The sequence below is a fragment of the Trifolium pratense genome, linkage group LG5, assembly GCF_020283565.1.
Source record: "Trifolium pratense cultivar HEN17-A07 linkage group LG5, ARS_RC_1.1, whole genome shotgun sequence".
Lineage (NCBI taxonomy): Eukaryota > Viridiplantae > Streptophyta > Magnoliopsida > Fabales > Fabaceae > Trifolium > Trifolium pratense.
In genome coordinates, this window is record NC_060063.1 from 37,257,454 (window position 1) to 37,272,137 (window position 14,684).

General features: G+C 32.9%; 1 protein-coding gene across 1 annotated transcript; it reads right to left on the minus strand.

The window, feature by feature from the left end:
• Positions 1-4,117: 4,117 nt before the first annotated feature.
• Positions 4,118-14,420, minus strand: LOC123883358 (peroxisomal fatty acid beta-oxidation multifunctional protein MFP2-like). The gene is made up of 18 exons (XM_045932133.1): positions 14,087-14,420; positions 12,694-12,765; positions 11,028-11,093; positions 10,889-10,942; positions 10,736-10,803; positions 10,573-10,654; positions 9,223-9,278; positions 8,802-9,104; positions 8,631-8,717; positions 7,713-7,887; positions 7,494-7,615; positions 7,232-7,395; positions 6,385-6,639; positions 6,176-6,297; positions 5,897-6,018; positions 5,194-5,342; positions 4,975-5,113; positions 4,118-4,449 (listed from the first exon to the last, which is right to left on the minus strand). The coding sequence occupies exons 1-18, from the start codon at positions 14,187-14,189 to the stop codon at positions 4,414-4,416; spliced, it is 2,175 nt and encodes a 724-aa protein (XP_045788089.1). The 5' UTR covers positions 14,190-14,420; the 3' UTR covers positions 4,118-4,413.
• Between the last annotated feature and the right edge of the window lie 264 nt (positions 14,421-14,684).

Below are 14,684 nucleotides of genomic sequence, written 5' to 3' on the forward strand. Positions count from 1 at the left end.
GAAGGCAGTTATTTGCCTCTATCCTGGTTTGGAGTCGTTCCGCTATTGGCGGGTAATGGATGACTCCGTGACGGATATGGTTGGTCAATGGAGCACGTGTTAAACGTGCTGCTTAGCTGTTAAGCTAAGGCTGAATGAGTCGTCGTGCACGGATAGCCGAGCACGTGATTAGCGTGGAGCTAATCTGTTATGTCGAGCAGGACACGTCATTGGCTGACGTGTCGGGGAAGTATCCCCTTATTGGGCCATGCCCCAAATGTCGGGCATAAGTGATTGGGCCAGCTCTTGGCCCAGTCCAGAACAACAAACATGTTAATTAATTTTAATTATGATTATCTTGTTATCTACTAATGTGTTTTGTGAGAAATGTTTCAACGATAATGATATCATCTGTCAACGGTAACGTTATGGATGAGCAACTAATGGACAAGCAAAACATTACACGCATGAGTAGAAACAAAGGTCTTGACTTAAATGATGAAGTGCTTCACAAAGATATTATTCCTTTGCCTCATCAAAAGTGGTAGTATTTTAAGGAAACACTTATGTAAGGAATATGCCAAACATGGCATAAATTGAATCATGGGCCATAAAGTCTTTTTGGACTAAAGTGAATAAAAGCCCCTTTGGACAAACAAAGGAAGCTTCCATCAATGATTGAAGAAGATTTGAAATTCAAATGAAAGCCACATCACACAATGATGGCATGGACGAAAATTGGCCAACAAGGTGAAGTCTTACCATAAGCCAAGTTGTAGCAAGTCTCATTCTCATCAAGGGAACATAGAGGGGACAAGAATCCAACAACATCTATCCTTTGTGAACAAAGGACAATGAGTCACCAAAACAAGTACAATTATTACATGATATTTTTCCCACTTGCATACAAGTTGTCCTTCTTATGGACATATATGGGCCACGTAAATGCAGTGGTTGTCATTGGATTAAAAGTGTAGTGCAGATTGCCATAACGGTAATGTTACTGAAGCAACGATAACGCACTATTCACAGCAAATTGACAGCACAACATTGTGACATGTCAAGTTGGATTTGAAATTCAAATCCCTCTCTCATACGCTCCTCCAAAGGTTATATTTGCCTATAAATACAATGGAGCTACACGAAGGAAAGATTAAGAGTTTGCAAAAAGAATCAAATCATATACTTAGTTGAAGCAAAAATCAACAAGTCATAAACTCTTCAAAAGCAAAGCAAATCATCAAAGTTATATCATAAATTTGTGAAAAACAAATAGACAAAGCTTGCTATTATCAATCTCTCACTTGAGTTGATTTAACCCATATTCCCCACAAATATTGTAACCCTCTCAAGTCTTTCTTTCATGTTAGATTGAGTGGTTGTGAGAAAGTCTTTTCGAGTGAAGAAAAGCATTTTGAGTGAAAGTCTTTTCGAGTGAAGAAAAGCATTTGTGTAAAAGTCTTTTCGAGTGAAGAAAAGTAGATTGTATTGATCCAGTTGTGATCAAGTTTTTGATGCGAAGCAGAAGGTTCTGATCTTAGCATTTTTAGTGGATAATCTCACAAGGACTGTGAGGACTGGACTAGCCCAAGTTGGGTGAACCAGGATAACTTCTGTGTGTTTTTCTCTTGGACTCTAAAATCCTTAAAACATACTAAACTAACTAACTGAGTAATACCAGAGTGCTCTAGGCCTTAAACATTTATTTATTCAGCAACTAACTTAATATTTATATTGTTCAGTTATATTTTATTGTTGCTAACTATATTTCTTTTTATATTGTTAATTGTGAACTAACCAATTAAAAGAAATATTGTCTTGAGTTATTTTAAACTAACTTAAAAGATTTTTAAAAAGGGTCACAATTCAAACCCCCCCTTTCTTGTGACATTTATTGCTACTTCAGAAGTTTCCCAGAATTTTCATTTTAGTCCCTACTTTTCATTCAACTCGTGCATATCATTTTAAATTTTAATTTTTTTTCTGCGGTCATGTTTAGTACAATATATGAATCTCTGTTATAAAAATTTAAATTCTTTTAACAAAAGATAAATTTAATATGAATTTTTTAGTTTTTTCATATAAAAATTCATAAATAATTAATCTGATGTTAAAAAATTCTAAATTTTTATCGGCGATGCTCTTATAATATTATAAACATGAATACAAAAAATCATTCAAAATTGTGAAAGTATACACGAGTTGAATGAAAAGTAGAGACTAAAAACATTGACGGAAAAAACTTCATGGACTAAAAAGTGTGGAAAAAAATCATCAGGGACTAAAATGAAAATTCTGGGAAATTATAGGGACCAAAATGATATTTAACCCTTAAATATATTAGTGATCAAAATTGTACTTTGACATGTGTACAGTGATCTAAAACGACACTTAAAAAGGAACGGAGATAGTATAACTTAAATTAAATGACCAACTACTTACAAAAGGATAAATTTAAGGAACTTCAAAAGTTGTATTTTGACTGATTTTTTATTTTTTATTTTTGTTGCTAAAATCAATTCCCACTTTCTAAAAAGTCTAATTATATCACCAATTCTAAAAAATGTGTCTTCATACACCTTAAGTTATATCAGTTTTGAGTATATAAAAGTCTAATGGGTTAATAGTTTTTTACCCCCTGCAATGTTGGTGATTTTTGCTTTATCACCTGTAAATTTTTTTTTTGCTTTTACCCCCATGTAAGCATTTGACCGGACATTTGGATGACATGGCTTGTCTACATGTCAAATTATTTTATTTTTAATATTTTTTAATGCTAACTGGATATTCCCTCTTTCATTAAAAAAAATAAAAAATATTAAATTTCATTTTTTAACAAATAAAAAAAAAATATTGAAATATACAAAATAAAATTAAAACATTCATATCTTTCTCCTTGTTCCATAGAAACCCAGAACATTCCCTCTGTTTAAAATTGAAACAACTTGTTCCTTCTACTAACAACAACATTCCTTGAACCTACATTTTCTCCATCTTATTTGATCTGCATTTTCATCATCTCCAAAACCTTCTTCTCTCTCGCGCACGCATTCCCTCTGTTTCTCGCAAGCGTTCGCACCACCACCATTATCTGGGTTTAATTTCAATTTGTGATGTTCCTTTCAACATCAAAATAGATACCCATACCACTAACCCAAACCCATACCATGAAATCGACAGTGACGACGGCGAAAACTAAATCGACGGATCTTCTTCATCAAAATCTGTTCATTAATTTTGATTTGTGTTGTTTTTGATGTTTTAGGGTTTGATTAATGTATGTGTTTTATGATTTTCAGTTTTGCAAATCTGTTCGTTAATGATTTTGGAGAGAAATGTTTCATATGGTGTTTGGATTTGCCTCAAAAGAATGATTCAATTGTTCCTCTTGCTGCAACTATCTTTGCTCCTCATGGTTGTCGTTTTAATGTTTTTTGTTGTTATATGAAGAATAAATTTTCATTTTATGGGTTTTTACTTAAGGAGGAATGTTGTTAGATGAAGGAACAAGTTGTTCTGGGTTTCTATGGAATAAGGAGAAAGATGAACATATCAATTTTTTATTTTGTATTTCAGTTTTTTTTTTTAAAAAAGGAAATTTAATATTTTTTATTTTAATAAAAAAAGAAATATCCAACTAGCATAAAAAATAAAATAAAATAAAATAATTTGACATGTAGGCAAGCCATATCATCTAAATGTCTAGTCAGATGCTTACATGTGCGGTGAGGGTCTAAAAACAAAAAATATTTGAATTGCAAGGGTGTAAAAGCAAAAAATTATTTTACAAGGGATAAAGCAAAAATCACCAACATTGCATAGGTAAAGAGCTATTAACCCAAGTCTAATTATATCACCAATTCTAAAAAATGTGTCTTCATAGTTCAAACACCTTAAATTATATTAATAGATATCTTCATTTGTGAATCAGAATAGATATCTTCATTTCTATTTATCATTTTTTAAATGTTTTCAACCCAGTTATAGTTTCACTTGCAAACAGCCAAATTCATTCATAATTAATATCAGTAGTTATGAATATTTCAGGTTTGATAAAGGAGTAAAAAATGTGTTACGATTTTGATTATCATCAATAATGCATTAACAATTCTCAGCAACAGTAAACTTAGAGAAGAAATGATACTCAAACTACCAATTCCATAAACCTCCAACAAGAAATCATTAAATCTAACCCTTCATTTTCATTATCAGTTCTAGTAACAAGAAACTTAAACAGACTAAGCTCTTCTGCTAGTGACAACAAACTAACACAGATTAATCTCTAGGAAGAGATTTTAGCAGAACTGAATATTTATTCTTGTTCCCCCATCATATATTATTTGGCACTTTTTGAATTATGTTCCTATCTTTTGAAAGGAGAAAGAAAGGAGGTATGAAAATCTAATAAAAAAACTTGTAATGTGCTTTTGAAACTTATAACCGCGACTGGGTTTGCTCCACCGAGGCACCCTGCAACATGACAGTAAAGATACCATTAGAAGCTATAATATATATGGTCTAAAGATAATTGTTCTACAAATGAAAGCTTTTTGGAGTTCAAAAATCATGCAATTACTTCCATGTTGATGTCATTGCCACCATTGTCCCCCAAACCTCTCATTTTTTCGGTTCATATAGCTGCTTAACGCAAGGTCTCCGTTTAAAGGGGTTGTAATTTTAAATTAGAAAGGGGGTAGACGTAGATCCCTCATATATACAAGGGATTATAATTGTAGGTGCAATGCATTGTTGAAATGATGCTTAGATATAACAATGACCTTTTTTTTTTGGACAATATAACAATGACCTTTCTGAATTGTATATATCTTGTATCTTGAGTTAAAGAATCAATATAATAATCGAAAAAAATATCCTACTCCAGTGGCAATGACCAAACTGATAATGAAGTTGGGTAAACAGAAATAGAATGCAGCCTAAGAGGCAAGTATATGATCCATAACTAAAACTAAGAACACATGATCTTAGATTTCTTACCAATGGAATTCCCTTGGCAGCTCTTGCAGCCAAGTAAGCAGAGGGCTTGAAGAATTCTCCATATAGTTTTGACCATTCCGCCAATCTTGAGTATATGTATTTGGATCCAAGAGAATCAGCCCAGAATATGATACCTCCCCTAATTAAATTAATGCCAAAAGTCAGAACCAGAAGCACAAACTTTTGAATGTGTAAAGAAAGTAAATGGATGAGACAAACCTGTAAGGTGGAAAGCCCATTCCCATGACAGCTGAAATATCAAGATCTGCTGATTTAACTGCAATGCCTTCATCAAGGACCCGGCAAGCCTCATTCACCACAGGAAAGAAGATCATCTCTATTATGTCCTTTTCTGATAATTTTACAAGCTACCCAAACCAACAAAATCAGATCCAGTGGAATTTATAATGAACGTGGTTATTAGTATCTTACGATGCATGAGTCGTATCTCGATTCGATACTTAATGAACCCAATTGAGGCACATCTCTAGTGTGTATTGGAAATTAATCTCATCTCAAGCCTCAGTTCATTATGATGAATCCTGCTTCACTATGTGAAACCCGATTCATTCTAATAAATCACTACCTAAACTTAGTGTAGCCGAGTACTTTTTTTGTCAACTTTGTATATCCAACCATTTTTCTTTTGTCATTTGATATGAGTGGAATTTTGAATTATTTTGAGGTTCACATATATATGATTGTATCAGCTTATAATTTTGTCACTTTTTCTTACATAAAAATGACATTTTTATTGCCAATGTATCTTACGATTTATAATAAGATTTGATTCACAATTTGAAAAAAGGTTCTTCCAATTCAAAATTTGAATCTGGGTTTGATAACCATGATAATGAAGACAAATTATGCTTCAGATACCTGTCAAGTCAATGGTATAAATTAGTTAGGCTGGGTGAAATACCTTAGGATCCACAGTGACACCAGAAATGTTCCTAGACTTCTCAATATAATTCTTCAACTCTGGATCAGGAATAGCTTTACGTCTGTCATCGTACAAATAAAATCCTTTGCGAGATGCTTCACCTGTTAGAAGCGCAATTTTATAGTTTCACACAGAATGTCAATGTCTTTTTAGTGGTAAAACACCTGAGCATGTTACTGTTAATTAAATATATTTCACAAGAACATCTCAGATTTTCAATTGATACAAGTAATTAGTGCATGAGAGATTTATCTTTACCTACTCTCTTATCCTCTTGCATAAGTGGAAGAAGCATCGATTTGTAAGTTCGCTCAGGAAAATTCTCAATAAATTGCATGGCAGTTGCGACCCCCACGCCAAAACCAACGAGGTCAATCAATCTTCATTGGAAGTATATCATACATTTGATTAGATAGACCCTTCAAGAAGTGATTATGAATATCGAGAATTTTTCAAAGCATTAATACCTGAAAGGTCCCATCGGCATTCCAAATTTGGTAATTGCCTTATCAATTTGATAAACATCTGTACCATGTTCAACAAGAAAGATGGCTGCTTGTGTATACGGGAAGAACATCCTATTGACCGCAAATCCGGTACAATTTCCAACCACCACTGGAGTTTTCCTTATCTTCCTTCCAATATCTAGTAAGTCAACTACTATTTGTGGAGATGTCTTCTTAGTACGTACAATCTCCAGAAGTGGCATAACATGTGCCGGGCTGTAGAGGCATACATCAAATATATCAGTCAAAAATATACCATAGAAAAATATAAAGGTCCGTTAACATTATGAAAACATTTTCTATTTTCATCTTCTAAAACTTGTTAGTTTTACTTGGTAATAAGGAGAAAATAGACTCTTGAAGTGCAAATTTGTCTTGCATTTCTGGTAACAGTGAAAAAAAAGTCAAGAGTTATTTTCATTATTTCCTGAAATGCATCATTCCTAGATATAGCATTTTATCTTCTCTGCATTACAATGACTCACTTCAAAAGTCTCCCATCTTCTAGAAAATGAAAAAAAAAAAAGTTTTCACAAAGTAAACGTGCCCCAAGAGTTTCATTTTGATGCACCGTCCATGTAGAAAAATTTACACTTTCAATCAATTACAACAAATCATATATGTTTATTAAAAAAAAAAATACTGTATATGTGAATTTTAAAATAGTTATACTAAAGTCAAACATATTTAGTGATTCAACGATTATAATTTAATGATGGTGTAAAATTCCTTATACTGACAGTGCATACCAATTCAATTCAATACAAAATATTATAGTTTCTGAAGAGTGAACATGAGCAAGCAATACCTGAAGAAATGGGCTCCAACAATCCGGTCTTCAGATTTAGTTTTCTGTCCAATCAGGTTCAGATCAATTGTGGAAGTGTTACTTGCAAGTATACAATGAGGAGGACAATACTTTTCAAGGTCAGAAAAGATCTGTTGCTTTAAGGAAACATTCTCAATTACAGCCTGTCCAAACATAACCAACAGTTTATAATGAGGTTCTGAATAAAGTGCAATTGCAACATTCAATGAACAAATTAATATTAGGATTTTTCTTAAAGTACCTCTATCACCAAGTCCACATCTTTGAAACTATCATAGTCAATGGTACCTTTGAGAAGAGATATGGTCTTTTCAAATTTTTCCTTAGTCATCTGCCCTTTCTTGACACGGCTTTGTAAATTTGCTGCATAAATAAATATGCTACATGAGAACATATCTTATGTATTTTTAATTAAAGCTGAAATTTAAGCACCAACTAGTTTACAAAAATATTTTCTCACCTTTAACCCTATTAAGACCTGCTTCCAGGAATTTTTCATTTACTTCTTTCAAGATTACAGGATAGTTACTAAGAATTAAAGCTGTTGCTATTCCGGAGCCCATTAGTCCTCCACCAAGGATGGCAACCTTTTTCACTTGTCTAGGAACCAATCCACGATCGGTAACCCCAGGTACCTGTTCATGCCAACAGATGTTAAAAAAAAATCATAAATACAGATATTATGAAAAGTACTAGGCAACCAAATAGCTAATTTAGGTTCTAACTTTTTAATCACTATTAATATGCTACGTTTGAGGTTACTTTACCGACACCATATAAAATCCCAAGCCAGAAAATGCAACTAATCAAATTATATATATATATATATATATATATATTATAGGCACAATTTGAGATGGTCAGAATACACAAATTTGAATTTCAATTAAAGAAAAAAACTGAAACAGGACAAAATTGAAACCGTTGGAATGAAATATAAATTCGAAAACATCAATACTAGACATTTAAGCATCAAATGAATAAATATGAACTAAATACTAATAAAGCCACCTAAACTACAAAGTAACAACCACGTGAAATATCTTGTTGAACTACAGGTACTCCCTTTGAATATGATTAGCTCCCTATTGCTCTCTTGCTCTCTCATGTTTATAACCCTTAATTTACAATATATGTTCTACCTTTTGACTGGCCACAGCTAAGTTAGAAGAAAAAATTAAGACTTAGAAACAGTTTTCTCGCCTCAGAAGTTCTATAAATTTCAACAAAAAATTGACTAGTTTCAATTCTATGCAAACCAGTTATATAAGTTGGTACATGAACATCCCCCCCTTACCAACTAGTATAGCCTTGAGGTCTCCCCCTCTCTCAAAATGGGAGATAAACGGGTAAAATTTGTGTAATAATGTCTACAAACCTTGGATGTTCCTCGTTGAGAGAAAAAAATGTGAATCAAGCTCTTGCAAGTATCCGAGGCCACCAGTGCTTCAAAGGCTTCAAGCTCCTGCAAAGGTTACATACATTGTCAGAAATATTTCTGTAACAGCAATTTGAATAGTAAAAAGAAAAACTGCAGACATATGACAACCTTCCAGAGTCCTGTACGGGGACCAGCGACTATTCCGTCTTCAATAACGTCAATGCAAACCAAAGGGTGCTTAAGATTAGGAGCCCGTTTTTGTGCTTGAGTTCTTGCAAACTTCAATATCTCTCTTGCTTCCCCAAGGGATTCTATTTTGTCGGTCTTGTAAAGACTTCTAACCCATGGTCGTCGACGGTCCACAATATCTAGAGCCCATTGGCGTGCAGTGCTCACCAACTTATCACGTGACACTAAAGCATCTACAAGCCCCAAACTATAAGCTTCCTCCCCTTTAATTGCCTTTGAGGTCTTGAATTGTAAAAATTGAGAAGTGGTAAAAAGTTAAATCTCAAGCACTGGATAAGCATGTTTATATTACATCTCTTAAATATTTTCTATGGAAAAGGAAGCATAAATTGTAGCATACCAGCATCATCTCAAGTGCCTTTGCCAGGCCAACAAGACGAGGAAGTCGCTGCGTTCCTAAGACAATTTAAAATGCCAAGAGTTAAAATGCAAGTTTACTAAAAAAAAGTACCTCAGATCAATTTTATTCTATTATTTAACTAAAGAGCATTGCCACAAGCCCACGACTCACAAGCCTTTGCGTTGTTACTCATGGCCTAACCATATTTTAATATTGTTGAATACTTGAATATGGATAGCCTAACTAACATAAGTAGATTTTACACCACATGATCTCTGGTAAAAAACTTCATTAGTCCACGCAACCACATACAGGTCTATAACAACAACAAAAACTAAGATAATGAAACAACTATTTACAACATGAAAAGCTTAGACAATAAATAAATCTAAGTTCATTAAACTTAGCATGGTTCTTAAGGCCATCAAATTCATGGTACTTTCCATCTTTACCTTGTCCTTAATTCCTTAGGGTGCATTTGTCAAAATGTCAAAGAAAAAACTCTTATGGGTGCAGTGAACCAGAAAAATGTTCCTCGTTACGACTACAATCATGTCAAAATGCATAAACTAGGGTTGAATGATAATAATGTATTTCAACTTTTTCGTCATTTTAATCTCAACATACCAAATTTGGATTCTTAGGGTGTGTTTGGTCCGGGGGTTTTGGAGGGGAGGGGAGGTGAGGTAATATTTTAAATTTTATGTGTTTGGTTCAATATTTATGAGGGGAGAGGAGGGGAGGGGAGCAAAATCCCTCCTAAACCCACTTTTTGCTTCCCCCCAAATTGGAGGGATTTGGAAGGGAGGGGAGGTAAGCTATTTAATACTTAATTAAAATGTCATAATTATCCTCATTTATTCATTTTAATTCCAAAATTATCCTCATGATCATCATCAATCACAGTATCAATTTGCCAATTTTTTTATTTTTTATAATCTCTTCGCCAATCCTAATCATCCTTATTTTTTTTTTCTTTTCCAAATCCTAATTTTAAATCTATTACCTTGCTATTTTGTATTTATTTGTTATTATTTTAGAACAAGTTATGTATTCTGTTATTGTAAATTAATTATAAAATCCCTCTCCTCCCCTCGTGAACCAAATACAAATTTAGTTAAAATGTCTTCCCTCCCCTTCCCCCTTTTGAACCAAACACATAAGAAATAAAAATTCATTACCTCCCTTCCCCTCCCCTTCCCTCCCCTCTATTTGAACCCCCTCTATTTGAACCAAACAGACCCAAATAAACTAGAAAAATATATGGATGGAGTCAAAAGAAAGGAATAATAAGTCATAATAAATAAATATGCCATAAACAGAGGATTTAGTTCAAAAAAGGATCCATACCTCCACCTCCAGGAATTACTCCAAGTTGAAGTTCAGGCAAACCTAGTTGAGCAACTGGGGTTGATATCCGTGCATTGCATGCCTGTAAGAGGAAGAACAGATAATATTTTGTAGAAAAAATAAAATAAAAGGTTTCTTATTCTAAGCACTGGACAACATATACCATTGCAAGCTCTAGTCCCCCACCCAGGGCAAGGCCATCAATGGCAGCAACTGAAGGTTTCCTTGCCGCTGAAAGACGAAATGAAAAGATTCAAAATAAAAATCGAACACAATGACAAATGAGTTGCAAAGAAAACTGTAAAAGAAATTGTACCTTCTATAGTGTCGGTGAGAAGTTCTACTGATATCAAACCAGGATTTGTATGATCTACACATGGCCATAAAGAATTAGAAAATGAGTGCAAATACATTTACTAAAATAGAAAAACCACCAAAAGAAGAGAAGAAATTACCCATTCCCTTTTGCATTATACCAAATGCATTAATATCAAAACCACCAGAAAATTTGCCCTTTTCACCTGATACAATAACAAAAGATTCACTTATGAGGACTTCGACTTGAGAACTGTTTGATCACATTTTCCACTTATCTTTAGCACTTTACAGAGATACTTCAATTTACTCAAAATGTTACAATAGTACAATAAACATCACTCTAGTTTTAACAATCTATCCTTGCAGGTTTAAAACTACTCTGAAATTTAAGGGTAACAAGTAACAACAAAGGCGACCAAGTTGTAGGAGTTTTCCCACTTCCCTGTAAAAAAATAAAAGTTTTTTCCACTAGGTGGAATCAACTACGTAGATTAAATGATGCAACAATGTCCTAGCATAATTCATATCTCACGATGCACCATGGAATCAAAATCTCACATGAGGATTTTGGCTTATATTGTTACATGGTCTATCTTTCTTAACGGTGAATGTTTCGACTGGGCCAAATAATTGCTTTCTTTTTGGCCAATAATTGTTTTATTCTAATATAGACTGCATGTGTCCATCTTCAATTAAGCTGAGAACAAATAATTTAGGGTCCGTTTACTTATGGTTTAAAATAAACATTGGAGAAGGTATTATGAATGATAGAATTGGTAAGGTGTATGTAAGGAGGGACATGTAGGTGCAACAGAGAAGCATTGACACTAGTGTTGTAACTAACTTAGCGGGAATAGCATGAATAGTGACAGGTGGCATAGAAGAGAGAGAAATAGGATCTGATGGTTACAAGGAGGAATGAAGGTTCAGTATGGTTAGGCATTGATTTTAGTAGTCACTCTACTTGGGAGATTCTAGGTGTCTCGAACTACCTAGCTTATTTTACACTTTCTGCATTGTAATTTCCTTTCCAAACTCTGTAATTCCACCATAGAATCACCTTGGTTCTATGAGATATTCAATATAACGGTTGCTATACTGCTCTATAGTTTACTACTTGATCAATGTTCAGTCGTAATCGAGATCGTGTCCTATCAATGAAAGTCTTTGAAAATGCATTTTAAAAAAAAGATTGAAATTTTTGAAAACATTTTTTCACTGTTTTGGAAATGCATTCTCTCTAGGCTTTCATCTTCTCTCTATCACGGTTGAAAAGGATAATTCATAGCCAAATGTCACTCCAGCCACTCAAATACAAAATAAAAACTGAAAATGGTAATTGAAATTGTTATTGGAAACTAAACAGGCCCTGAATATTTAATTAGATAAAATCTAAGAGGTTTCTGACTGTTGTTTACCATGTTGCCTCAATTACATTTGCTTTTCTTATTTAAAATTATTCAAATTGGCTATGCATCTTCTCCCCCTTAAACAAGGCATCATTGATCATTGATCGATCCATATACTCAACCTCGCCTAGATAAAGCTTTTGGTTGATATTGTAATGTCTATTTTCTCCCCTGATTTTGGTTGATATTGTAATGTCTATTTTTTCCCCTGCTGAGATTTTACAGGACCAAATGATAATTCATTTTCATTTTCTACTTAAAAACCTTGTAGCCACTTTCTACATTTCTACTCAGTTACCAAACCCATATTTTTAACCCGAACAAAATAAATCAAGTTCAAATTTAGAACAATCCATTCATAATAAACTGTTGATTTCAGAAGCACTTTGCATACCTGTAACAACAATTGCCTTGACATCTTCTCTCTTGTCAGCCTCATCAAAACTCTCTTTTAAACTGCGAAACACTGGAAGGACAGACAAATGAACAAACATGATGTAGTAATGTAGTATGAGTTAGTTTCCTAAATATTTACTTGAACTTAAATGATTTTAAATTAAAGGTGTATCTGGTGTCCGACATCGATATGACCGGACACAACAATGATACATGAGATTACATTCAATCACTTCCATATTTTTAAACTCTGATGTCTATTGTCTACTGTCTACTGTCTTTGTCAATCAATGCTTCACAGCTTTCATGTGTGTGGCATTCAGAATGTGAACTGTATTATTAATCAAATTGCCTGACATTTTAGACTAATTTGCACCATGAAATACATAATCAGAATTAATTAACTTAACCCATACAAAATAATTTCGTGGATGCTGAGCATAATTTGTTCATTAGAACTTGTATGACAGATAATTTGCAGTTTGTTTTAGAATATTTCAGTAGAAATAATCAATTTTGTTTAAAAATTCTAACTTGTTATAAAATTAACTATTTATCTAAAATAATTTAATCTAAACATAGTGCTTGTTTGATTCAATTTTAAAAGAAAAATGTGATTCTAAAATCATAAAATTGATTCTAATATGTTTCAAGATAGAAACAATTCTAGAGTCAAAAGTTGATTCTTATATGTTTTAAGTTAGAAACTTAGAATCAATTCTATTGGGAAATTCAATTTGAGAACATCCAAAGTCAATTCTACACCTCTGAAATCAATTTTACCTTCTCCAAAAGTGGAATGAAACATAATTTTAGTGTATGTTTGGATGAGCGATGAGTTTGAAGCTCCAAAGTGTAGCATTCGCAAAAATCACACTAGCCCACCGTAACTTTACCAATCTCACCGTAATCCAAACATGCATTAGTATTCTCAAATAGAATTGATTTTCCGTCTATAACTGATTCTAACTTCTAGCTAGAATTTGAAAAGTTTTTACCTTCCTAAATGATTTTGTATGAAATTTATTGTTCAATTCCGCTTTTACGTAAATATATTCAACCCACTTTAAACAAAATCAATAGAAACTTATTGAATAAACCCTCAACAATCTCCTTTCAATTTAGTCCTTAAAATATAGAAATACACTAAAATAATCCCAAAAACTATTATTAATCCATCAATTCAGTCCCTAGTAAAACTATTATTGATAGTTCAGAGATTAAATTGACGGTTTATTCGAAACAAATTCATTCAAAATCAATTTTTGTCACCGTAAAACCAATCATACATCAATCACATAATTCAAAATAACAAATAGTAGTAAATAAACAGATAAAAGATTAAATTTCAATAATCAGATCTATCAAAAAGGTTAAAAAGGGAATAGTACCATCAAAAGAAAGGGAATTGACAGGAGGATTAACGATGGTGATGATAGCAACACCGTCAGCTCCAACTTCCAAAACAGTACGTCCTTTCGCTCCGTTATCCATTGATTCGGTAATGGATTCAACTTTTCGTTCTTCTGATTTGATTTTGTTGTTCTTTTTTTTCAACTTATATATTAATCAAAGAATTGTATATTGGCCAGATTTGGAGTCAAAATTTGGTTGGAAATTGAATGCATATACCAAAGTATAAGAATGGATATAAATGACGGTTAATGTCAATATCATCACTATAGTGCAAGTGTTGCTTCTTTGAGATATTCATGATCCACGTGTAAAAATCAACTGTTTTTTTTTTTGGTAAATATATACTCTCTTCATTTCTATTTTTGTATTTTGGTGAAATGTCTTCATTATTATGGTTTTATTTTATTTTAACTTATGTCTTATTTTCATTTATGAGTAATAAAATTTATTTATTGTTTCTTTATTATGAGTTAATAAACTTAGGGCCCGTTTGCTGCGCAGTATAGGATAGTGACAAAATATGATATAAAACAGGATAAGGATAGGATATCAGCAGTATAACAGTTATCCTCA